This window comes from Pseudorasbora parva, chromosome 24 (assembly GCF_024679245.1).
Source record: "Pseudorasbora parva isolate DD20220531a chromosome 24, ASM2467924v1, whole genome shotgun sequence".
NCBI lineage: Eukaryota > Metazoa > Chordata > Actinopteri > Cypriniformes > Gobionidae > Pseudorasbora > Pseudorasbora parva.
The window spans coordinates 5847170-5874973 of NC_090195.1; the positions used below are offsets into that span (position 1 = coordinate 5847170).

The following is a 27804-nucleotide window of genomic DNA, read 5'->3' on the forward strand; positions in this document are numbered from 1 at the left end:
AATCATGGCATTCGATGGGCCCTGCATTATATTGATGCAGTATGGGATGGGTAACAGGACTACTATGAATGCAGAAAGCACAAATTTAATAGGTTTTGGGCTCAGAAATGGGGACACGGCAGAGCACTTACGTGTGGAAGATTAATGAGCGCTCAGAGGAAGATAAGTCTTGTGTATATAGACACAGGGCTTTCTATCTATTTACAAACTCTGCTGTGCTTTTTAAAACATGATGTGCATGACATGATTCACAAAATATGGAGATGATTAGAGCTGCCCAATTAATCGTTAAAAGATCACAATCTCGATTCGAATGCCTTTGTCTATTAAACCTTTTGACAAAATCACTCCAGAACATTCAGAGCAGTTGTCATGTATAGATATGGTATTTTTAACCACACAGTATCATTATTTCTGTGTTAAAAATATTCATATTACAGAAGTACTGGGATAAAAGATAATAGATCAAATATAAATACTGATGTCTACGGAAACAAAACAGAGCAAATCATCTTTAAAGTAACATGGCACTTCAAATAAAGATTCTATCCATTTGATCATTATACCAGCAAGTGGCGACAAGTAAAAACATTTATTTGTCATTGAATCATTAATATAAGATATTCAAAATACAAATTCATCTAATCCAGTAGTTAAACAAGTGAATTATGAGTGAGTCATTGAATTATTCATCCAAGAGATTCGTTCAGAAACGCCGATTCAACCAGCAATGAAACAAGTGAAGTATTTATGAGTGAGTCATTGAATCATTCATTCGAGAGATTCGTTCAGAAACACTGATTCATCCAGTAATTAAACAAGTGAATTATGAGTGAGTCATTGAAACATTCATTCATCGATTTTAAGTAATCCATTCAAATGAATTAAATATTTTAAATAGAATGCAGCAATAAACATTTTATAGTAAATTTTTATGTTACTGTGGGAGAATCATTATCTCTGTTTGGCTGCATTTACACTGCAGGTCTTGATGCTTAATTCCGATTTGGTGACTATATCCGATTTGTTTGACGACCCGCTTACATAATCTTTTCAAATGTGACTCGTATCCGATATTTGCATTTACACTGTACACTGGCAAAAGAGCCCAAGACGCTCTTAACCGGTGAAAGGAAGTAAAACGACGCCATATGCGATGGACACAGACAAAATGATTGCACAATGTTTTGCTGTCTGCACTGTACAACACATCTTTAAAGTCGGCAAAACATTTCTCTCGTAAAGCGGAGAAAAAGAGGAGTGCCCTTGACGGGGTTGCCAGGTTTTCACAACAAAACCCATCCAATTGCAACTCAAAACTGTGTTAAAGTAGCCCAATTCCGCATGAAAACCGCAGACTTGGCAACACTGGATCGCAGTTTGTGTCCACCTGAGTTGGCGTCATTCGCCTCCGTCCTTTTTTCAATAACGTACGACTCGCATTTACTGGGGAATATCGGATTCGACCGCTTACATGGCAGACGCTAATGTACGCATCCGAATCATATCGGATTTATTACCACATATGAGTGAGGCCTGAATCCGATCTGAGGATATTGGAATTCATCCGTTTTTTTTACTGCTTACACGTTCACATGTCATATCCGATCTGTGCCACATGAGAGGAAAAAAATCAGAATTGGGTCCCCATGCAGTGTAAATGGGGCCTTAGAAACGAAAAAAGCGATTCTCAGTTTATCCAGAATCTAGTGATGCAGCTCTAGTGATGATCTACATTTATTAATACAGATTTAGGAATCAGTACAGTTGTTTTGTAGAGCTTGTGGGTGTTTTAACTTTTCTAAAGTATTAATATGACAATCATATTGGCAGTGTTTCTTGTTATTTGTGTAAATTAATGCATCCCCGTTGCAATCTCACTAGACTAACTACAGTTATTTCACCTCTGGAATGGCCAAAGTCAATGTCTGAGCATGTTTTGACTGAAAATCTCAAGGGTACACTAAAAATGGCTGACACTTGATCGCCATGGCAACAGAGTCAAGCATGTGTCCTAGCAACTGAAGTTATGGAATAAATTTAATTCTGCCATAAAGTATTTGACCTGACTTTGCAAGAAAACGCAATGATGCAGATGCCAAACTCAACAGAAAATTCAGGTCTTTTCCTTTTTTTATGAGTAACTGCTTACCAACCAATTTGGCCATCATAGAACTAGTCTTCCAACACAACTTGGCCCAGAGGAGTGTTTGTATTTTTTTTTTTTTTACAGTGCTGACAAGTGGAAAGGCCAAAATACACAGACACACAACATTTTAAAGCAGAGAGTTTAAATAATAATGAGCACACCATGGTGTCGGTGCTTCGTATTTCAGTGTGGAATTATTAAATATGCATTGACAAAAATTCTTGAATAAGCGATGCAGTTCCCACACTTATACTTTAGAGTGTGTATAGCAAAAGAGCAGATAAGCTTTGAGACGTACTATCACATCATACAATTGCATCCTATCACCGTAAACTTGCCTTCAATCATCTTGCTACAGTTAAAATCCTCCACATTTAATTAAATTTCCTACCATATCAGAAAGAAATGCAGTAGCGCGTTGATCTGCAGTCACGGGTCTTTCATGCGGAGACTCTCCACATATTAATGCATAATGATACATTTAAAAGTTATAGGGTTACTTCAGTGATTTAGAATTAAGCTTTGTATTTAAACTGGGTAGAAATGTGAAATTATTTTTGAATTTGGTGCCTTCTAGACTGAGAAAAGACAGAAAATGTATTTTTGGCTCATGTGGATGAAAGACTACAACTCCCAGAATGCAATAGCTTCGCTGCCCGACGAGGCCAAGCGGCATTACGTTGTGGGTGCCATTTGGGACAGGGCCACAGACGCGCACTTCAAAAATATACCGGAAATAGACTATCTGGGGACTTTTGATATAATCTTTTCTACATAATATGCTTTGGGACACACTTATTTTAATCTTGCGTACTATTTAGGATAGATAATATGAGCATTGGGACGCAGGGCAAGCTTTAGGCAGTATTCAGTGATGTCGTCTCCGCTGGTTTCAAAACACCCGTCCGGCACTTTTGCTACATAATGTTTTTTTTCATTTACATTTAATGTGGCATGACTTATGAGAAAGTTACTTAAACCGTGCAAAATCCAATCAGAGCGGTCAGACTGAAACGGTTTTACAGAAATGTGTTTCAAACCGCATATGAATGTAGCTGGAAAAAGATTTGTAAATTTCATGTGAATTTTTTTTCACACTTGCTAAATCTGATTGAGACTGACAGTCTGATCGAGGCTTAACATTAAATAATAATGTGATTTGGATTATTCACAGTTTATCAGGTATGACAGGATGTCAAAAATAATACGCGTAAAGTGAGGCTGGTTTTGCAGTGAAATTATTACTGGCCACCATGTAGAAGAAGTACAAAAGGCACTCAAGGCACTTAAGATAATTATGTTACACTAATAATTGAGTCTGTGTGTGTTCCTGCAGCTATGGCCACTTTTATGTCCCTGCGGTTATTCTTTTTATCAAATCTAACAGGTTTGTAATATGAAACATGATGTGTGAAGAAAACAGAAGCTGTAATTTTGTCTGAATTATGCAGAAAGTGTGAAAATATATTTTAATTGGGTGTATTGAGGATCCATCAAATACTAGCTATGAACAAAATTCAGCCATTTAATTTTGTCAAAAAATCTTAAAATGTAATGTCCACTATAAAATAACTGAATTCCCATATTCATGTTTGCACTGTTGGACATTTTAGTGGACAAATTAGCAATTAACAAATTACTAGTGTGAGACAATATACATTTTTTAACAATAACAAATTAGCAGTGTGAAAAGTGTTTTAAGAGAGATAATATATAATATCATCAATTTAGCAATTTATATCTTTTTAGCCAGCTAGCTGAAAACATCTAGAATATCCACAGAAGTGTTACTAGTATTTCGCAGTTTGTTTATGAATATGCAAATGACTATACAATGTTAAGTAATTGCTCTGGCTCTTTATTACTTTTGTTGTGTGTTTTGTTGTGCTTGTTGTCGTTGTACAAGCAGGATGTGTTGGTTGGTTGGTGCTGTATTTGTCCCGCCCCTCCTCCACCGTGATTGGACAGCTGGGTAAAAACAGAATGCTTAAAGAAGCGCCTATAAATGAAGTGCTATTTAAAACCGTTCAAATGATTACCGTACGGCAAGAACATTTCATTGCTCAAAATTACATATTGCAAGACAGTTTGAAGTTAAAGGGCATTACATTATTTTTTTTCATAAAGATAATAAAGTCTTATACGCTGCATGACTCTTGTGTAATTTTCTCAAACATTTATCTACAGAAGTAAAGGCCTGTGATCAGTGCAGAGTAAATATGGACCCAATAAGCTACATCCAAACCTCTGACAGGCAGTCTGTCAAGTTACAATGGATTCAAGAGCATCTGGACTTCATTATCCATTTGTTGGAGGCATTTTGTCACATATTCAAAAAGCTTCATCAGTCATTATGACATTGTGTGGTGTGAAGATGTTTAATCCAGCATCAGATAACTGATGAAGATGCTTGGATGAAAAGCAAAACATCTTCAACAAATGAATAAACAAGTCCAGATGGTCCAGCGATCATTTCTCTCCCTGATATTCTGCAGTGACTTTGAGTTTTCAGCTGTATCTCTGCCAGGCAGAAAGTGACTCTGCAAACACCAGCCCTCACTCTTTATCATGCGATCAATTTCATGGCTAATTAACTTCATGTTGTCAAGTGTGGATTACAGATGTTTGTGTGACTTTGGCTGTTTCAGACAAAGACTGGGGTTTATTTGCTTCAAGATGGTAGCGAGGAGCCTTTCAATATCCGTCTGCACCTGGCCAAAGATATTCTCACCATTCAAGAGCAAGACGTCATCTGTGTGTCTGGAGAACCGTTCTACTCGAGTGTGAGTTCAGCAATCCGCACTGTACACCAGAATGATCCTGGAGAATACAAGATATAATAAAAAAAAGCTATGACTCGAAACAACTCTTCTACACTGTAAGAAAGTGTTTATTTAACTACCCTCAAAATGTGATAACATGACCTCAACTGGTTTTAACTTATTTTAATTAGCTCAATCACCTGATTACCACATAAGCAAGTGTTTATGTTATGAAGACATTAAAAAAATCCACATAAAACCAGTCTTTCATTATGATTTTATTTTATTCATGAATACAAATTACCCAATTAAATTTGTTTTTGTTTTATTGTGCATGATTCATTGCTGCTTATTACTAAAAAAAATATTTTAGACTATGAAGAATTATACAATAATATATGTTTGTGTGTATATACTGTATGTGTGTGTACATACAGTATATACATACAGTGTATACACACAAACATATATTATTGTATAATTCTTCATAATCTAAAATAATTCTCATTTTTCTATTATATTTTTTATTGGATTGGATGGATGGATGGATGGATGGATGGATGGATGGATGGATGGATGGATGGACGGACGGACGGATGGATGGATGGATGGATGGATGGATGGATGAATGGATGGATGGGCTGATGGATGGATGGATGGATGGATGGATGGATGGATGGATGGATGGATGGATGGATGGACGGACGGATGGATGGATGGATGGATGGATGGATGGATGGATGGGCTGATGGATGGATGGATGGATGGATGGATGGATGGACGGATGGATGGACTGATGGATGGATGGATGGATGGATGGATGGATGGATGGATGGATGGATGGATGGATGGATGGATGGATGGGCTGATGGATGGGTGGATGGATGGATGGACTGATGGATGGGCTGATGGATGGGCTGATGGATGGATGGATGGATGGATGGATGGATGGATGGATGGATGGATGGATGGATGGATGGATGGGCTGATGGATGGATGGATAGGCTGATGGTTGGATGGATAGGCTGATGGATGGATGGATGGATGGATGGATGGATGGATGGATGGATGGATGGATGGATGGATGGATGGATGGATGGATGGATGGATGGATGGATGGATGGATGGATGGATGGATGGATGGATGGATGGGCTGATGGATGGATGGATGGATGGATGGATGGATGGATGGATGGATGGATGGATGGATGGCTGGCTGGATGGATGGATGGATGGATGGATGGATGGATGGATAGATAGATAGATAGATAGATAGATAGATAGATAGATAGATAGATAGATAGATAGATAGATAGATAGATAGATAGATAGATAGATAGATAGATAGATAGATAGATAGATAGATAGATAGATGGATAGATAGATGGATAGATAGATAGATATATGTATAGATAGATGTATAGAAGTATAGATAGATGTATAGATGTATAGATAGATGTATAGATGTATAGATAGATGTATAGATAGATAGATAGATGTATAGATAGATGGATAGATGTATAGATAGATAGATGTATAGATGTATAGATAGATAGAAGTATAGATAGATGTATAGATGTATAGATAGATAGATGTATAGATAGATAGATAGAAGTATAGATAGATGTATAGATGTATAGATAGATAGATCGATGTATAGATCGATGTATAGATGTATAGATAGATAGATGTATAGATAGATGGATAGATGTATAGATAGATAGATGTATAGATAGATAGATGTATAGATAGATGTATAGATAGATGTATAGATAGATGTATAGATGTATAGATAGATGTATAGATAGATAGATAGATAGATAGATAGATAGATAGATAGATAGATAGATAGATAGATAGATAGATAGATAGATAGATAGATAGATAGATAGATGTATAGATAGATGTATAGATGTATAGATAGATAGATGGATGTATAGATAGATAGATAGATGGATGTATAGATGTATAGATAGATGTATAGATAGATAGATAGATAGATAGATAGATAGATAGATAGATAGATAGATAGATAGATAGATAGATAGATAGATAGATAGATAGATAGATAGATAGATGTATAGATGTATAGATAGATAGATAGATAGATAGATAGATAGATAGATAGATAGATAGATAGATAGATAGATAGATAGATAGATAGACTTACTTCAAGAATGTCTGCATCAACAGACTTTGCTAATTACACCTGTGAGTTTTTGTGAGAGTTCATTGAAATGGTTGTGTGTAGCTGAGGATAGAAATACAGTTCACACCCTGAGGCAAAAACTCAAAATATCTTGCAGCATGAAAAGAAAAACGTTGCCATATTGAGACTGAATTCAGCTCTGGAATGTTTCATCACACAAATAGGAATTAGCTTTTTCGAATGATTTTATATTTAATTCTGTTAACCTCGTCTCATTTGTTTTAACGTCATGATCTGAATTGGAATGGTTATGCGATGCGCATGTCTTCAGTCTCAGACCATTGTGCTGCCTCTGTCTCTGCAGCAGACAGCAGGTTTTGCGCTGGTTTCAACAGACAGATCATGTTGTATTCACTGCCCTTTAATTAAGTTACTGGCATTGTTGGCATTGTGCCGTTTTTTCCCTTGGGAAATCCACATGAAAAGGAGTCAATTAAAAATAATTAAGTAGCTTCTCGGTTTCATGGAGCAAATTGAAATGAAAGGTAAACTACCTTTCTTCCTCAACATACAGACACGGCGTGGCATGAAAGTGACGAGTTTCCTTTGATTGTTCACAGGAGAGAACAGTAACGATCCGTCGGCAGACAATCGGAGGGTTTGGGTTGAGCATCAAGGTGATTGCGCAGTTTCTCTCAGCTCTCACACACTTTTGTTTTTGCAAGACTTTGACAGTCTTTGCGTTATTATTTTTTCATAGGGTGGTGCAGAACACAAGATCCCTGTTGTGATATCTAAAATATCAAAAGAACAGAAGGGTAAGCTGTTTATTTACTCTTTCGTCTTGTTGTTTATTGGGTTATACTTTTGTCTTTTCTTTCCATTTTGCAGCTGAACTTTCCGGACTTCTGTTTATCGGGGATGGAATTCTCCAGGTATGCACAAATACACAAATATGGTCATAAGATTAAAATGCTTTCAATGTTAAGGGCCCTTTAAAACTCCCACAGTGGTTCACTGAATGGCAGCCAACGGACGTTTAGGAAGCATCTTTCTTTTTGATGGAAATCAGAGTTGTCATTTTGTAGCAATGTTATTTCAATTATATATTTGATCTGCATTATGTATGTATTTTTCTGAACATGAAGGCCCTATTTTAGATGTGGAAATTCTTCATAAAGGCCATAGCAATCTCATAACAATGATCAGAATATTCTTGCAGTGATTTATTTAACATAGACTATCCTTAATATTAATGAAGTCCTTGGGCAAGCAAATAAAGCGTGGATGTACTTGCAACAAGCAATTTTAAATTATTAAAAATTATAGATTACACAACTGTTCAAAGGTTTTGGGATTTGGGTTTCTATAGCAAAGAATCCTGAAGAAAAATGTTTCACGGTTTTTTAACATTGAAAATAAAAATAATAATAATCATAAATGTTTCTTGAGCAGCAAATCATCGTATTAGTATGATTTCTGAAGGATCATGTGACACTGAAGACTGGAGTAATGATGCTGAAAATTCAGCTTTGATCACAGGAATATATTACATTTTAAAATATATTCATATAATTGTATACATATATCTTTTAAATTGTAATATTTTAATGTAGTGCAGTTTTACTGTGTTAATGCTCAAATATATGCAGCCTTTATGAGCATATGAGACAAAAAAATTAATCCTCCTGAGTCTTTACCCAAACTTTTAAACGGTAATGTATATCAGGATGTATTCATAACTCCCTCTTCATCTCTCTTGTACTTTATTGTCATCAGATAAACGGCATTAACGTGAGGAGTTATCGCCATGAGGAAGTGGTATGTTTCATTGTTTTTGTATAATAATTAATATCATAGCTAAGAAAAATTTGTAATGTATATCACTATGCTCAATCTTTTAACAAATGTGTGTGTGTATCTGACTCGCCCTTTAAAGGGTTAGTTCACCCAAAAATGAAATTGATGTCATTAACTCCTCACCCTAATGTCGTTCCACACCCGTAAGACCTCCGTTCATCTTCACACACAGTTTAAGATATTTTATATTTTAGTCTGAGAGCGTATGCAGTCTATGCACACTGTACTGTCCATGTCCAGAAAGGGAATAAAAACATCATCAAAGTAGTCCAAATGTGGCATCAGTGGGTTAATTAGAATCTCTTGAAGCATCGAAAATACATTTTGGTCCAAAAATAACAAAAACTACGACTTTATTCAGCATTGCCTTCTTTTCCGTCTTCCTCAAATAAAGAGGCTGATAACGGTCATGAATCAGTGAATCGATCAATGATTCGCTAATGTCACGTGATCCAAACTGCTGCCAAAACTATTTGAGGAATGCGGAAGAGAAGACAATGCTGAATAAAGTCGTAGTTTTTGTTATTTTTGGACCAAAATGTATTTTGATGCTTTAAGAGATTCTGATTAACCCACTGATGTCTCATATGGACTACTCTGATGATGTTTTTATTCCCTTTCTGGACATGGACAGTACAGTGTGCATAGACTGCATATGCACTGGGACTAAAATATAAAATATCTTAAACTGTGTGTGAAGATGAATAGAGGTCTTGCGGGTGTGGAACCACATTAGGGTGAGGAGTTAAAGGGGGGGTGAAACACTCAGTTTCAGTCAATCTCATGTCAATCTTGAGTACCTATAGAGTAGTATTGCATCCTTCATATCTCCGAAAAGTCTTTAGTTTTATCATATTTATAAAAGAAATATAAGCTGTATCGAGTCTTTCCGGAAAAAAACGAGCGCCTGGAGGCGTATCGAGTGGGCGGAGCTAAAGAATGACGAATGTGCACAAAGCGGTGATGTCCTCAAGCGTGGAGAAACCCATGGCTATCTCAGCTAATAAATATATGATCCAGGCTGAAATAAATTGAACAGGAGAAACAGCAACACAGGACGTCCGTCTCTGTGGTATGTACTGTATTTAGTGGACTGTCAACATTTGTGTGTGTTTACTCGCAGTTTATGAGGACATGATTCGGTTTATGGACTATTGTATGCGACTAAACCTTAGCAGTAGCAAGCAAAACGGTTTTGCACGTCAGACTAGTGTAACGTTATACATAGAACAGCAATGGAGTAACCGTTAGCGCATTTGAATGACGAAGCACGCGATCGTGTCGTTTACTGATGTTTACTTACGCAACGATAGCCGACAGCACAGACATTTGAAGCAGTTTTACTCACCGGCTGTTTCCAAAGCAGGACCGAACCTTTACCGCTGGGACCGCTCCGTCAAAAACACACTTCTTTGGTATGATTTGGTGGAGTCCTGTGACAGCAGTGAACGGTGGAGATCCACTTTTAGACGCGACTGACGCGATGTTGTGAAGCTTCCCGTCATTTCTGCGTTCAAAACGATTCTAATGCAGCGCTGCCTTCCAGGAATGCTGTGCTGAAGCGTTGAAGTCGCTCGACGTCACTCATAGGAATAAAGTGGAGCGCGGCGCGACCATAGGGCGCGTCAGAGGTGTTCACGGATGACTGGATCTTCAGCTGAGAGTGTGTTTATGGGCGTGCATTTCCTCTCTCGCTCTAGTGACGCGCGCGCGCACCCTACCGGGAGAAGAGCCCGTACGGCCCATACAAGGACCTTCCGATCTATTAACGTCAAGTCGAGCCATACTCGAAAAAAAACTCTCCGAAACTTGTGAGAAACCGGAAGGAGTATTTTTAACACAGAAATACTCCATCAAACGTCCAACATTAGTTTTTGAAACTTTGTCTATGTTTAGGATGGGAATCCAAGTCTTTAACAGTGTAAAAAGCTCAGTATGCATGAAACAGCATTTCACCCCCCCCCCTTTAATAACAATTTTTGGGTGAACTAACCCTTTAAAAGCCTAATAATGAAATGAGTGACACATGTGTTGTAGTAAATGCCTAAGCCGGTGTGTTTGGGTTGGTCAGGTGCAGGTTCTGCGAAACGCAGGTGAGGAAGTGACTCTGACCGTGTCTTTCCTGAAGAGGACGCCTGCGTTTCTGAAACTGCCGCTCTGTGAAGACTGCTCATGTACGTCTGTGTTTGGACACGCTGCATTCACCGGTTAATATAGAACCTACACGTGTCTTCTAAAGTCAAATTTACAATGAAATGGCGTTTTTTTTACCTGTTCATTTTATTTTTTCAGGTGTACCAAGTGATCAGAGCAGCGGAACATCGTCTCCATTGTGTGACAGTGGTCTGCATCTGAACTACCATCCCAACAACACGGTAAACATCTAAACATACTAAACACTCGTCTGCCTGAACATCTGTCCACTCATCCATCCATCCATGCATGTATTCATCCATCTATCCATCATCTAACCATCTATCCATCCATCCTTGCATTTGTCTATCTATCATCCATCCATCCATCAGTTCATCCATCATCCATCCATCCAATCCACCTTTTCACATTCATCCATCCATCCCTTTATCCACACATCCATCCAACTATTCATTCAATCAATCAACCAACCGACCCATCCATCCATCCATCCATCCAATCCAATCCACCCACCAATTCATCTATTCATTCACCAGTTCATCCATCCATTCATTCATCCATTTATCCATCTATCCACCCCATCCACCAGTTCATTTATCCATCCATCCTCACAGCCAACCAACCATTCATCCAATCCAGCCACCCACCCATCTATCTATTTATCATCCATTCAACCATCCATCAATGCATCCATCCACCGTTCATCCAACCATCCAATCCACCCATTTATTCATCCACCCACCAATTAATCTATCCATCTATTTATCAATTTATCCATCTATTATCCATCCACACATCCATTCATCCAATACACTCACTCACCCATCCATCCATCCATCCATCCACACATCCATCCATCCATCCATCCACACATCCATCACACCATTCATTCAATCCACCGACCCATCCATCCATGCACGCATCCATTCATCCACACATCCATCCAACCATTCATTCAATCCACCGACCCATCTATCCATCTATCCATCCATGCCATCTATATCTACCCATCTGGGTCAAGATAGTGAATTTTAGAATCATTTTATAAATCTTTTATCAACAAAAGAGAAGCTTTAAGGTCTTCCTACAGTTTTCCATCAAAATAAAAGCCTTATAGTTTAACGTTTGAATGCAAAGAAATTAGGACTGCCATAAATATTTTTTTTTACAAAATAATAATAATTCTCTGAGTATCTGATGTATCTGTGGCAGGACACATTGTCTTGCTCGTCTTGGCCGATGTCTCCGGGGTTGCGCTGGGAGAAGAGATGGGTGGATCTTCGACTCATCCCCCTATTGCACGCCCGTCTGTCCCAGTACGTCCCAGGTACTGACGTTTGCAGGTGAGCTGAGCAACAACCGAACAAGAAACATCTGTGTTTTGTTTGCCTTTACTTTGTCTCTAGCTTTGCTAGTATTTACAGTGGTTTGTTGAGTTGCAGTGCCTGATGTGATGCATTTCGCTCTTGCTTTCATCTGGTAATTCAGTTTGTATTCTAGTCACACAGGATTCTCTTTGATTCGTTCTTTTTAAGGGTTATATTAATTCACAGCCATTCCCAAATGAACAGCATTAGACCTTTAATACCAAATACAAACTTTGATGAGGTTAAGCTATTTGAAATGAGACCTTTTTGCACATCAAGTGGGACGTAATTGAAAACTCTTAAATTGGATTGAATTAAATCAGTCTGTTTTTAAAGTGCTTTGAATTAAACTAATTGAAAAAGGAGAATTAGATATTAGTTAGCTATATTTTTCATTTTGAGGAATGTCTCTTGAGTGTGCATATTTTTGATTTCTTCAGGCAAAGTTCGTTTCAAGTGGTTGCTGTGGATGGGGTGTGCAGCGGGGTCATTCAGTGCCCGAGTACTGACGAATGCACCGACTGGCTGCAAGCATTAGCCACTAACATTTCTCTCCTCACCAAGCACAATGTGAGTACACTGCAGTTTCAGCATGGTGCAAGTGTGGCACATCAATTCTTATACAAACAGTGATTGCTTATATTAAAACTGAAAACGTGATTCATCAGACCAGGCCACCTTCTTCCATTGCTCCGTGCTCCAGTTCTGATGCTCATGTGCAACTGTTGGCGCTTTCGGCGGGGTCAGGGGTCAGCATGGGCACCCTGACCGGTCTGCGGCTGTGCAGCCCCATACACAATAAATTGCAATGCACTGTGTATTCTGACACATTTCTATCAGAACCAGCATTATTGATAGCTTTCAATTATACTGTAATGTTAAATGTCTATCATTCATGTTGAAAAAAAAAATCTATTTCATAGAGACATCATCAGTAGCTGTATTTGTATCAGTGATACTGGCCTTCATTCATAAAAAGATGCCATTACAACACATTTAAACTATACTGTCTTTGAATTGTTTCTACATTCATTTGCAGAGTAACCACGAGATTAGTACAATATAAAAATATTAATTATCGTGATTAATTACAGAAGCAATGTGCGATTAATTTGTTTTAAATTGATTGACAACACTAGTTTACAGTAGATCACTTTAAAGCAAGCAACTTTACAGTATTAAATATAAAAAACAGTGTAAGTGTCATTCACTTAGTGTCGTTTTCAGTTTCATTTAGCAACTCTCCAGCGTGTTCATGCTTTTACTCGCGGAAGAAATGAACCGGAGAAAATTTACTCTTCAAAGAAGGCGGAGCCTCAGAGCCACACCTACCTATTACATCACTGTGACGGACCAATAGTAGTTCAACGCTGCCAGCCAGAGGTTTGATAAGGTGTTTCGAACTCCAGAAACCAACACACTTGACCTGATTTTGTTCAAAAATACATCACACTAATTGGTTCTCCAATTAAAATTGACGTATATCAAGGCCTTTATAGTGCTTTAGTTTGTCTGGAGAGCAAGCAGTAGAGAGTACCGAGCCAATTTGTGCCTGAATCAACTGAAGAGACAACGATAAAGTACATTTATGCTCCATTAGGAAGATGGTGAATTTCGCCAGGCAGGTCATGTGTTGTAATCCTCTCATTGCAGTAGATTAAGGCCTTAAAATGGCATTTCCCCGCACAATGAAGGATTTCACTCTTAATTACTAGGGAACACAGTGTGTGTGCCTCGTGGCCCAGATCACTCACTTATGAGCATCCCCATGCAAAAATCCTCCATTTTCCATCTTGCGTTCATTTTATTTTCGGTATGTTTAGCATTTGCCAAAAATCCACTCAAAGAAGATACGTTTTCTCCTCACAACAATGTACTATAACGTTTGCTTTGGATTATCCTGCGGAGGGACCATCTGGATGAGCTTTCAGTCCATTTCCTGCGAGGAAGATAAAGCCTCATTCCACATTCAAATGGAACTATTAGAGTCATTTGTGAGGCAGCGGTGACTGGCCGGGGTTACGTGGGTAATGAAGCTAGTAAGAATGTTAATCTTTAATAAGCTTCACAGCAGCGACGACTCTCTCCTGGGTTCTGGAAGCGCTAGTACCTTAGCTGGTCTGAAACACACACGATTTATGGTGTTCTTTTATCTGCTACTTGAATAATTGTCTGAAACACGGTAAAGGTCATTCGGTGATCACCACAGCGCTTTATTTTATATCTGTGAAGCAGATTGCCGTTCTTCACTGGCCTTTTGTGATGATTTATGATTGAGATGTCTAGAAAATCTCCTTGCAGTCAAGAATCAGAGGTTGTTGAGGGAGAGAGACGTATGACCTTCAATTTAAAAGGTTTCATAAAACCTCGGTATTAAAGGGGTCACGTTGTAGTTTTGTGGATTATTTTCGTCCCTAAAGTCCATGCTTGGTGTTTATTGCACTTAGTAGACTTATGATACTGTAAATTATGTGCAATGTTCCTTATCTTGCTAGTCGCTTTGGATAAAACCATCTGCTAAATGTAAAATGTAAAAAACTACATTCGTCTTCCATTGGTGGAACAAACAGCTGGTACCTGTAAATGCTCAGCATTTCTAGATTTCATCCCAAAAAATGTATAGGCCTGTTGACTGCATATCACATTTAAATATATTTAAAATATATATAATTCTGGTAACTCTTTACAATAAGGTTTCATTAGTTTACACTAGTAACTAATAATGAATTGCATTTATTCATCTTTGTTAATGTTGATTTCAACATTTTCTAATAACATTATTAAAATCAAAAGTTGTATTTGTTAACATTAGTTAATGCTCTGTTAACACACAATGTGTGTTGCTGTATTTTTATTAACTAACATTAACAAAGATGAACAAAAGTGCCGCTCGGGGTTAGTTCATGTTAGTTAATTCATTAGTTAATGGTAATAAATGAGACCTTATTGAAAACTTACCATTATTCTAAATTGAAAAATATTTGTAAAGGTATATAGATTTAAAAAAAGAATATATACAATTAAAACAAAGATTAAAAAAATATATTTCTACATTTAAAAATTAAATGTATAAATATTTATTTATATAAACATTTAATCTATTACTTATATTGCACACACTATCTTTAAATATATTGTAAATCTATATTATTATTGTTATAAATATATAAGACAGAGCACTGAGGATAGCAACTTGCTGAAACGTTTGCTCATGCTCCTCTGTTTTTAACGCACTTGCACTTTGCACTTTATTGCACCATGCAATTGAAAAAATAAAAATGATATAGTTTCTTAGACTTTTTAGTCTTTTTTGGATTCAGTGTGCGGTCAGCCATCTCTTTTGTTTTGCTTAAGTCTACCCTTCTCTGGCTCTACGCACCTGAAAGAAAAAGAATCTTTCCTGCTGAAGAGCTTAACAACCTTCTTTGTTATAAATATATCAAATATATTTAAAGGTGTGTGTGGGTGTGTGCGTGTGTGTGTGTGTATCTGTGTATCTTTTTAAAATATGTATATTTTTATATATATATATATATATATATATATATATATATATATATATATATATATATATATATATTTATATATTTATATATTTATTTATTTATTCATGTATTTCAATTTGTTTTTTTACCTAAGCACATTTTAAAAATATAATCTGTTAAATCTTTCTAACTATATTGCAGGTGAAGAAGATAAACAGAAACTTTCCAGTAAACCAGCAGGTAAGGAAACTGAATGTGAAAGGTTTAGAAGGTGCGAACTGGACCATGAAAGAGTGACAGAAATCCTGCCGCGATCCAGATAAGGCCCTGAAAGAGTGTGTGGTTGAAGTGCTCACCGCACTTGAATGAAGCCCCACGATGATGTTTTCTGACAAGACCCTCGGTTCCTCATGCGCTGTGATGCATGTGCCCTGCAGAAAGATCACAGGGCATTGAGATTCTCCGAATCCATCTGACATCACACACACTGACAGATACATGCTCTGTCCGATTTTAGTCCATGACCTCTCACGCCGGAGTGTTGTGACATTTAAATGACCAAGCTTTGAATTAGAATTAATTATTTGACGAATGTTTGATTTGGTGAATGTAAAGCGAGAAATGTGGAGAATTCCATGCAGAGTAATTACTCAGAATGCCTTAGTTCTTCTGTAACCTATTTGACACATTCTTCTTTTGTATTTTTCTGTCGTTTAGATCATATATATGGGCTGGGTAGATGAGAAAGAACAAGATTCTGTTCAGGACCGAATGTACACACCAAAGTTTCTCGCCTTGAGGGGTTCGTCTCTCTTCAAATTCTCCGCACCTCCGGTGAGTTCTTCTGCATGATTTACTGCTTCAAGAGCCTTTCGGTTTCAGTTGCTGACTTTTATATGATTTTATATTTAGCATATGCTCGCAATATTTGTTCTACTCGGGGCAACTTTGGCTAAAAAAAAATATTGAGCATTATGAGAGCACATCAGAGTCTCGTTGAATCTTTTCCTGAGTTCAGTTGTTAGCAGTTTATTGCACTGAAGAATTGTTAAAGGAATACTTGCACAAAAGGCATATTCTGTCATTAGTCCTTCCCTCGTTTAAAACCTCTATACTGTTTTTTTTTTTTTTTTTTTTTTGTGGACATTCACAAATCCTCTCCCATTGCCTCATGGGATAATAAAGCGTCCATCGTAAGCACGCTTTAGAATCTCGCCGGAAGTACTTGGTCAGTATCACCCGAAGTACTCGGGTGTATTCAGATACTATTAGCGCTACATTTTCATGTTTTAGTCACCCAATATTATCTCATGACTTGGGAATATAGCATACAAGTAATATAGATTAATGTAATGGAGCTGTTTTGAGCAACAATCATGAACACTGTAAACTTTTGTAAAAAAAATTATTTGTAATTTTTTCTTTAAAAAAAACTCAGCATGTCAGTGTTGTTATTGTAAACTAAAACTATTAATAAATATTTTCCTTAATTTAAATAAAGCTGAATTAAAATAAAATAGAATATTCAATGGAAAACTTGAGAGAAATTAGATATTTTGCCTCAAAAAAAATAAAAAAAATAAAAATAATTATATATATATATATATAAACTAAACATAAAATAAAGACTCCAAAAATCTCCAAAACTGCAGCTCTTGTGGGCTGTTCCCGGTCTGCAGTGGTCAGTATCTATCAAAAGTGCTCCAAGGAAGGAACAGTGGAGAACCGGCCACAGGGTCATGGGCGGCCAAGGCTCATTGATGCACGTGGGGAGATAAGGCTGGTCTGTGTGGTCCAATCAAACAGACGAGCTACTGGAGCTCAAAAACTGTCATTTAAAATCTTATATATATTATGAATGCTATAATTTTATATAACTAAAATAACATGGAATAACATAAGAATAAGTAAATGATTACGGATTAACAGTTTAGAGGACCAATTTTTTTTTAAATAATTAGTTTTCACTCCTGAACAGTTAGTGTCCACATTATTTGCTTGAGTTATTATCGACTTTATGAAATCCATTAATCTGTTCCGCCGCGGGCTAAATCACCTAACCTGATGCTCTCACACCTCCATTCAATAAAGCCTAATCTCCGTACACAATCAGCAATTAACATAAACGCCTTCATCGCAATTATAATTTGGACTAAAACATGAATAATAATCTAAGAAGTTAAAGGTAAGCCTCTCCTAATATGGAGATAACACTGATAACAGTGGCGTTTAACTCTCGGACTCCCCCTGTATTTCTCATCAGATGGTACGGTCCTGATGAAATGAGGAATTGCTTGTAGATGTTGGCACTTAATTAATTTACCCTGAAGAGATCGAGACATCAAAGAGCTTCATCCAATCTGCTATTAAACGTAATTTGGCGGTGGAGTGGGAGGAAGATCAAAAGTTTGGACGTGAAACCTATTATGGGATACGCAGATGCAAAATTACATTGGAGAGAACTTTGACCGCTCAGCAGTTTGTGCAAAGGCTCTCTCAGGTTTTTTTCAGCTTGTTCAGGGCAATAAACACTTGACATGATGCCTTTTGAGGAAAGTTCAATTTCAAAGCATCTTTGACATGAAAAGAGTTCAGGTGCAAGAGGTGGGTTAAGATGGATTTGTATGTTCAACATGGGATAAACCGGGATCAGAAACTATTGCTTCATAATTTCAGGACACTCAAGCTGAAAAAAAAGTGACTTGACAGAAAAAAAGGATGACTTGATATTAGCAACTGGGAATTTAGAGGATAAAGAAAAGTGTCTCTATATGTCACTGTAGGTTGTAGAATAAAGAGTCTTTATGAAACTGAAATGCATTTCATCATTTTATTTTATTGGCAGTAACAACATTGTTGTATGAATAAGACCAGAAACATGTGAAAAGAAACTAAAAAGGATTTATTATAACATTTATTTATTAAATTAATTATATTTGTCAAATTATTATATAAAAAAATATATTATTAAAACCAACCCAGAGATATATTAAGTATAAAGGTTGGTATTGTTGTTATTATTATTATTATTATTATTGAATTATTGAAATATTATTGAATTACTTAAATTCGTTTATTAATAAAAAAATTGATTTTGTATTACCGTATTATTAGAAACGATAATTCTTGGACAAACAACAAATAACATGTCCTGATGAATCATACACAGTAAGACAAGAAATGTTTTATTGTTATTATTATTGAATTTACTGGTATTTATTCAATTAATTGAATGTATTATTATATTTTTCAAATGATTTATTTAAAAAATATATATTTTATTTTTTTAGAATGTATTATTATTTGTATTTATTATCATATTTATACTAATATTTATGATAATAATGACCAACTATATAGTTTAACCAACTATACCCTGTCTTTTTCCATGCATCAAGGAGGTCTTAGATGATCTTTAGGTGTGTGTGTGCGTGCGTGCGTGCGTGCGTGCGTGCGTGTCTGTTTTTGACTGCTATTCTGACATTTGAAAACTGCTCTGAGCCACTTCAGTCTGAAGGAAACACTCCTGAGTTCTCTGTTCCATCATGATCCGTCTCCACTGGCCTTTGGGTATTAGAGGTTACTGCAGATGCTCAGCATGGCTCATTCTCACACACGAGATCTCGGGGGGTTTTCCCTCTTTCATCGACGAGCAGGACGTTGTTTATTTCATGTAGCATTTGAATCAGCCCTTTAGGGACACAGTGAGAGCGCATTCTCTGACTGAGCTGAATAATGTGTGTGTGACTTCTGGAGACTGACAGCAGTCTACACCCCTCTAGGTCACCACCTGGGACTGGACCAGAGCGGAGAAAAGCTTCACCGTCTACGAGATCATGTTCAAGATACTGAAGGTACAGCTTTAATACTCCCACATTAAGACTTTCACACATTATAACCGACACTGTGAATTTTGTGTGCTAATACTTTTTTTACCGGTGTGTGTGTGTATATATATATATATATATATATATATATATATATATATATATATATATATATATATATATATATATATATATATATATATATATAATACATTATTATAATTCAAATACATACATTTGTTAAACAGCAACAAGGCTGACCAAAGAGATGTAAAATACAGACAAAAGAAGCAGAGAACAACAAAACAAGACATTACAATGTAAAAGCTAAGGAAAAGAGAAATGCTTTAAAGGGGTGATGAATTGAGAAATCAACTTTTCCTTGAGGCTTTTGATATGTAATGGTATTTGATGGTAATATAAGAATATCCTGTAAGTTTCAGAGCTGAAAACTTCATAGTTAGTCAAAGAAAAGCTTTTATAGACACCACGCCCAGAAAACTATCGTGTGCGAATCTTTATCATCGTGTGACGAAACATGCCTCTACAGAATAATAATCACGTGTAATTCCTTAGCCCTAACCACCGACTCATGGAGCTGTTCGGATCACGCTAGCCAGCAGCAATAAACATGCCGAAGAAGATAGCAAGATATTGCGCTTTTCCTGGTTGTGGAAAAACAGTCGCTGCATAAGCTTCCTTCGGATCTTAATATTAGGAATGTGTCATACTTCATTTTTTAAATGAAATACCAGCTGACGTGAGGAAGACATGTATGCGTGTTCACTTCATTTCACTGCCGAATCGTTTGTAAACAAGTCTCAGGTCAATACTGGTGCAGACATATTGAGATTGTAACACAATGCTGTGCCTTCTGTATTGGATCCGACAGGAATAGTGCAACACACTTATGTGAGTAGAATGTCTTTTTTATATGTAATAGTAGTCCTGGGGCTGTGTGTTTTCCAGACGGACTACCAAAACGTACGCCCGTCTGCAGGCCGGTGAATCTTAAATAGTGAAATTATATTCCTTTCTTGATCTGGACACGTGCACGTGTGTGTGTGGGTGCGTGCGGTTCGTGGTTATATCTACCGATCGGGTGGGCCAAGTAATACAAAAATAATAGTCCAATCAATCGCGGTTGGATGAGAAATAAATCATTGTGTTTGTTTGATAAAGACGTTTACGAGCCCTGTGATCGAGAGAATCATTCCGGTTGCTGTTTCAAAACAATCCCTCACTCATGTGAACTGAACTGACAGGGGAGCTGAAGCTCATTAAATATGCAAATCTTATCCAATCCTAGCCGTGGGCGTTTACTTCCAAGTCTCCAGTGCGGCACGCCCATCAAAACCCAGCGTTCAGGAGAGAGCCTCAAAACCAGTGTAGAAAATAGCCTATTACTTAATAATTATGTTGTTTTTGAATGTTAAAACCACACAAACGTCATTAGTTGACCTCAGACAACAGTATACATTTTTTTTAAAGCCAGTTTATGACACTTTTAAGTGCAGACTCCTATTTTCATTCGTCTGATTCAAGGGGAATCAGAATACCAAATCCTGACTGGACGAGAGGAGGAGCTGGAGAAGGAGGAGGGTAAATGAGCTCTGGAGAAACTGCTGATAGAACTGAAGGAGGAGCTTATATATGTATACTGTGATAGACGTCGTATTCCTATAGGTAGAAGTGATCAGCTGACAGTCAGATGATGCCAGCTTGACTAACATGACCAGAAATGATGCTACGCTTGATTTTTGTCAAATGTTCTTGAGAATGAGCCAATCATCGCTATGTTTCACATTCTAACTATATCCCTTATTTTAGGACAGTGAGCTGGTGGACAAGCGGAAGCACTGCTTCAGTGTTCAGACGGACTCTGGAGAGGACATCTTCTTCAGCGTGGAGCTGGAATGTGAGCTGCTTCTGTGGGAGAAAGCCTTTCAGATGGCCACCTTCTTCGAAGTGGAACGAATACAGGTAGAGAACCCGCCAATCTAAACTCGTTTTACTCAGACTAAATGAAATGAGACAAATTCAGTGTTGATGTACGTCTAGTTACATCTCTTTGCTTGGCACGGTAAACAGACAGAGCTGAGATCAGATCGTGGCCAATAAAACTGCACCTGCCAGGCAATGTTGGGCGCCGTCTGAACAACACAAACTCTGAGTGATTGAGGCCGTGCCAAAGAGAGATTAAGTGTGATTTGTTAATCAGTACTTGAAGGAAACACATTGTTCAAAAGCGCACTATGTAAACACTTTTGTTTGGAGATATTAATATAATCTAATCTTGGCTTTAACCTGTTTGTTCAGCGACATGCACTTTCATATCCCAGCTGTTGTTTTCTATCCAAACATAATTCAACTCTTCCCTTTTTGTTTTAGAAAGGTCACATTTTTAACAGTTTTGGTTTTCCCTTGTTCTTGATCCAAATTTTCATACGTAAATATGAAAATCCATCATAAAAATATGAATCAATTTTTCGAAAAACTTTTAAAATATTTAAACTCTTAAGTTTTTAATGTGAAAATAAAGCACACACACACACATACATTTTTTTGTTTTAAGCGTAAAGTTTGAGATGAATTAAAAGGCATAATTTGTGAAGACTATAACATCACTTATGAACAAAATATTTTTATTTGGCATCGTTTCCATTTAATTTGTAATTGTGTCAAAATAATGCAGTGTTAAATATATTACATATTTGTAATATTTTTATGTTAATTTTAGTTTTTTTTGTGTCATTTTGTTATGTGCCTCGTTATATTCTAATTAGGTTTAATTTAGTTTTAGTTTGTATTTTTTCCTTTTAATAATGTAAGTGCATTAACTTAATCAGTTTATTGCCACATTTTTCAAGTAATATTTATATTTTATTATATTTAAGCTTTATTTCAATGAACAGAAATATTTTGTTTTTAGTTAACGCTGGTGTAAAAGTATTGTTTAGTTATGTGGATATATACAATTCTAGAAATTAGCCCAATTTCTTTCCTAAAAACATTACAGAACACTGGATATAGTACAATAAATACTTTGAGATTTAGTGTAAATGATATTTAGCTTATGTAAGTCATGTAAATACACTGTTGGACATTATTCGTAGTGTGAAAAGTCTTTTAACACTGTGTGTTTTTAAAGTCCAATGGATTTGTCCATAGTTGAAGAATATCCCACTGATCCATGTATAGGATCAAATTATGTATATTTCATAAAAAATGGCATTTCTAGTCCTGTAGCACTGAGGCAAATCTATATTCAGTATTCTAGCAAGACAATAACAGGACCATTTCCTGCAACTGTTACACATTCGTGAAAAACACGATGGCATAAATAAAATCGCTGCCAATTTGTCCCACTAAACCAAACTAACGCAGCGACCGTGCCTCGTGCCAAAAAAAACGCTTGTTTATTTTTCCTCCCAAAATAATTATGTACGACACTTATCATCCTAATTAAACATTTAAGAGATGGAGATGTTTGTGTGTGCCAGTTTGCCTCGTGTCGGATTAACAATGCCAAGCATCTCCTGTTTCAGTGTAAAACATACGCTTGCATTGTGGACAGTCATCTCATGGGACTCACCATTGATTTCAGCATGGGCTTCGTGTGCTTCGACGCCGCGTCAAAGGTGAGACGTGTAACCTTCAGTTTCAATTCAAAAGAAAAAGTACAATTTACTTTTTTTTTATTAAAAAAGGAAAATACATGGTGACTGATTATTATTAAGTTCTCATTAGCTACTCTGTTGCTATGTGCTCTGTATTTATATCACACTAAACATTTATAGCAACATGCTGTCAACTGTATTGAGTAAACATACATAAACACATATTTTGATGTAGTTGCTGAGACCATTAACACTCTGTCAAAATGCTGTCACTCTGTGTGAGTGATTCTTAAACAGTGCCCTATTAAAAATTATATTTTCATTCAAACAAGATTCAGAATGAACACTTTGCATGTATCAAAAAAGTGTCTTTTGGTGTATTAAAAATGTTGCTTTCCAGTTAATCTTTAAACCAATAGAGCAGTTCTGTTGTGATATAAATTTTTTATTTTAGAATTTTAGAAATGTGAACTTTGAAGCCATTGTTGTTGTTTTTTAAAGAATATACACTAGTTTTAAAATCTGGGGTAAGATTTTCTTTTTTGAATGAAATATTTTTTTCTATGAGATGAATTTAACTGATCAAGTGACAGAAAATACATTTATAAATAATGTTGCTAAGGATTCCTAATTCAAATAAATAAATATATATCCAAAAATGCTGAAAATGTCAGTTTTCACCAACATATAATAATAATAATACATGTCTCTTGAGTAGCAAGACATCATAATAGAATGATTTCTGAAGGATCATGTGACACTGAAGACTGGAGTAATGATGCTGGAAATTTACACATTTTTGATCACATAATAAATTATATTTTAAAATATTTCACAATATTACTAGCCTGACAAGCCAGACGCACATCAAGATGTTTGGTCTGGAAACTCACCATTGACAGCTCAATCTGAGGGGCGGATAAACGGTTGTCTTTCAAACTCCCTCTGCACGCGATAGGATAGCGCTACAACCAACCAGAGCAACGAAGGTGAAGCGGAGCTCGTTGATAGATTAAACATTCGCCGTATCCGGTCAGCAAAACCCCGAACACATCTTCCCTTTTTAAGAATGACTTCAGTGCCGTTCTTTGTTCTTTTCTCAGAGAAAAGCTTAACTCCAAGTCTTCCAGAGTCGCGGTCAAAGCTGATTCGAAAGACCGCCGCCGTTCGCCAGTTTCTGTGTTTACTAGAAGCACGCAAGCGCAACTCGGCCGTCGTCATTATTGCCCCGCCCACCGACTCTATACACGATGTGATTGGTCCGGCAAGAGTTTGGCGAATACAGCTCAGATGGGTATTGAGAGTTGCTAGACGACACTCGCGGGGAGATTAGATTTGCTGTTGCTAGGGTGCGTCTAGATTTCTAGGCTACAATATTACTGTTTTAACTGTAATCTAATAACATAAATGCAGCCTTGTGAGCATAAAACATTCAAAAACATTTTAAAAAGTTTACCGACCCCAAACCTTTGAACGATATATTGTGTTGCTATTATTGTCAAGTTTGCTAAATAAGGTTTACAATGGTTTTTGATTCATGCACATAAACTCTATCTTTATGATAGCAAGTCCTTATTTTTCAACTTCAACATAGAAAACATAGAAGCTTCAAAATGCCCTTTAGATGTATAATTTATGTGATAGAACAAAACATCCAAGTCTCTTCTAGTCATGTTCACCACAGACTTTCTTTTACTCAAAAATGTCCCATTTCTATTCTAAAAACCCATTGGTTAAACCTGAGGGAAACTCAACAAATGCTTCTTTTCTCTACAGGTTCAACGATCTCCGATCAACTTTTATTCTGCATGTTTATCTAGCATGTTCATATATCGAGAGTATCTAGTAGTAGGATGTTTATTTAGCTCCAGAAGTTCATGCTGTGGCACATATGGGAAATATGCCGCACATTAAAACAGCCATATGAAAATATGAGGAATAAAATCTTCATATATGCATTATATTGCCAAAGGTATTGGGACACCCTTCCAAACTATTGAATTTAGGTGTTCCAATCTCTTCCATGACCACAGGTGTATAAAATCAAGCACCTAGACATGCAGACACTTCTACATCTGTGAAAGAATGGGTCGCTTTCAGGAGCTCAGAGAACTCAAGCGTGGTGCCGTGATAGGTGTCCACCTGTGCAATAAGTCCATATGTGAAATTTCCTCATTATTTATGTTCCACAGTCAACTGATAGTGGTGTTATAACAAAGTGGAAGCATTTGGGAACAACAACAACTCAGCCACGAAGGGGTAGGCCACGTAAAATCACAGAGCGGGGTCAGCGCATGCTGAGGTAGATGCCAACTTTCTGCAATAGTCAATAGCTACAGACCTCCAAACTTCGTGTGGCTTTCAGATTAGCTCAAGAACAGTGTGTAGAGAGCTTCATGAAATGGGTTTCCATTGCTGAGCAGCTCATTTAAGCCTTACATCACCAAGTGCAATGCAAAGTGTCGGATGCAGTGGAGTAAAGCAACCGCCACTGGACTCTAGAGCAGTAGGGACGTTTTCTTTGGTGTGACGAATCATGCTTCTCTGTGGCAACCCGATGGACGAGTCTGGGTTTGGCGGTTGCCAGGAGAACAGTACTTGCTTGACTGCATTGTGCCAAGTGTAAAGTTTGGTGGAGGGGGATTATGGTGTGTGTGTTTTTTTTTCATGTGGCTGGGCTTGGCACTTTAGTTCCAGTAAAAGGAACTCTTAATGCTTCAGCATATCAAGACATTTTGGGCAGTTTCATGCTCCCAACTTTGTGGGAACAGTTTGGGGATGGCCCCTTCCTGTTCCAACATGACTGCGCACCAGTGCACAAAGCAAGGTCCATAAAGACATGGATGAGCGAGTTAGGTGTGGAGGAACTTGAATGGCCTGCACAGAGTCCTGACCTCAACCCGACAGAACACCTTTGGGATTTATTAGAGCATTATGAATGGGATGTCATTAAAGTTTGTGTGCACGTAAAGGCAGGCATCCCAAAACTTTTGGTCATATAGTGTATATGAAGTGCCTGCGCTGTTTGTCTAAAATATGCAAAATAATTATTAGCTAAAAAATGACATTGTCAAAGGAAGAAAAAAAAGTTGTAATGATAAATAATAACTGCTTATTGGGCTGTATGAAAAATTCAACATAAGTTAATTTCCCAAACTTTTTGGGTAGAAAATATTTTACATGTCTATAGTTAAATGTATATTAATATGCATAATTGAAACCTTCATTACAGGCAGTGCTATGGAGATATAAATTCTCTCAGCTTAAAGGATCATCAGATGATGGAAAGAGTAAAATCAAGTTCCTGTTCCAGAATCAAGAGACCAAACTTATTGAAGCAAAAGTAAGGTTACTCTTCACTTATGTTATTGACTTCATATAGTCTGTTTATGAAAGTGCAAAATATTTCTCACTCTTTAGCATTTTAATATACCCGAGGCAGGTATACTATAAAAAAGGTATTTATGGATCGTCAGCAGGAACATCACACACCTCAATTCTTAGGAAACTTTTCGAAACATCATAATCTTGCGAGTGCACAAGAAATAGCTGAAGGAAGCAGATAAAAATAAAGTGCGTTTATATGAATTTCCTGTTTGATTATGTTCCCCCTGTAGGCTGTAAATATGAGCACTTTCATGCACCAAGTTTGATTTGATTTCTGCTTGAAGGTTTGCTGGAAAAAAGGAGGCAGCCTAATGTTAATTTTCCCGCTTTGATGCTTCCAGGAACTGGAATTCTCCAACCTCTTTGCGGTTCTCCACTGCATCCATGCGTTCTTCGCCGCCAAGGTGGCGTGTTTGGACCCCATGTTCGTGAGCAGCCGGAACGCCACCATGACCCCCGTGGTGTCCACGACTTCCACCCTAACCGCCCCACCACAGATATCCAAGATCAAATACACGAGCTGACAGACTCCAGTGACGTATCCTCTCCTTCCAGACACTGAAAAGGTAGGATGAGAGGAACGATTCCTGACAGACAGTGGATGTCCGCTTTCAAATGGACAATTCAAGTACGTAACATTGAAAACCTCGCTATATTCTTCGGATGGGAAACTCAAGACTGAATTCCGAGCATTTTAGCATTAATGTTTTCAGATAAAGATGTTCCTTGATCGCTTTCAGCTGCAGGGTTGTTAGAAAGTTGGACTCCTCTCTTTGATATTGAGACATATCTGTTTGCATTCAAATTATATGAACACTTCTTTGTGTATACTTCTAAAATATGATTAAATCTGGTTAGCGATTGGAATGAAGCTGTTGTGAAACTGCCATGAAGTTCTTGAGCCTCTATTGATGCATTTTTTTCAAATGGCAATTTAGTTAACCAGAGTAATACCAGCCATCTTAAACTTACATTTATAGTAACAGACACATTTTCTGAATGTCAGTTAGATACCTACGAAGCCCTGCACATGATATGCGGACA

At 37.1% G+C, this 27804-nt stretch overlaps 1 protein-coding gene across 6 annotated transcripts in view; it reads left to right on the forward strand.

Annotated features, from left to right (window-relative positions):
* Positions 1-27804, forward strand: part of sntg1 (syntrophin, gamma 1) — a 58882-nt gene extending 31078 nt beyond the window's left edge. For 5 of the 6 annotated variants that reach the window (XM_067435371.1, XM_067435372.1, XM_067435373.1 and 2 more), the window contains 16 exons: positions 4798-4932; positions 7681-7737; positions 7821-7878; positions 7952-7995; positions 8840-8881; positions 10992-11127; positions 11213-11295; positions 12287-12417; positions 12882-13011; positions 16128-16166; positions 16644-16760; positions 19709-19780; positions 21584-21736; positions 23302-23394; positions 26606-26716; positions 27102-27804. In XM_067435371.1, the coding sequence (XP_067291472.1) occupies positions 4798-4932; positions 7681-7737; positions 7821-7878; positions 7952-7995; positions 8840-8881; positions 10992-11127; positions 11213-11295; positions 12287-12417; positions 12882-13011; positions 16128-16166; positions 16644-16760; positions 19709-19780; positions 21584-21736; positions 23302-23394; positions 26606-26716; positions 27102-27284 (1584 nt within the window). In that variant the 3' untranslated portion in view covers positions 27285-27804. The remainder of the gene's footprint in view (positions 1-4797; positions 4933-7680; positions 7738-7820; positions 7879-7951; positions 7996-8839; positions 8882-10991; positions 11128-11212; positions 11296-12286; positions 12418-12881; positions 13012-16127; positions 16167-16643; positions 16761-19708; positions 19781-21583; positions 21737-23301; positions 23395-26605; positions 26717-27101) is intronic. The other variant, XM_067435375.1, reaches the window with a different exon arrangement.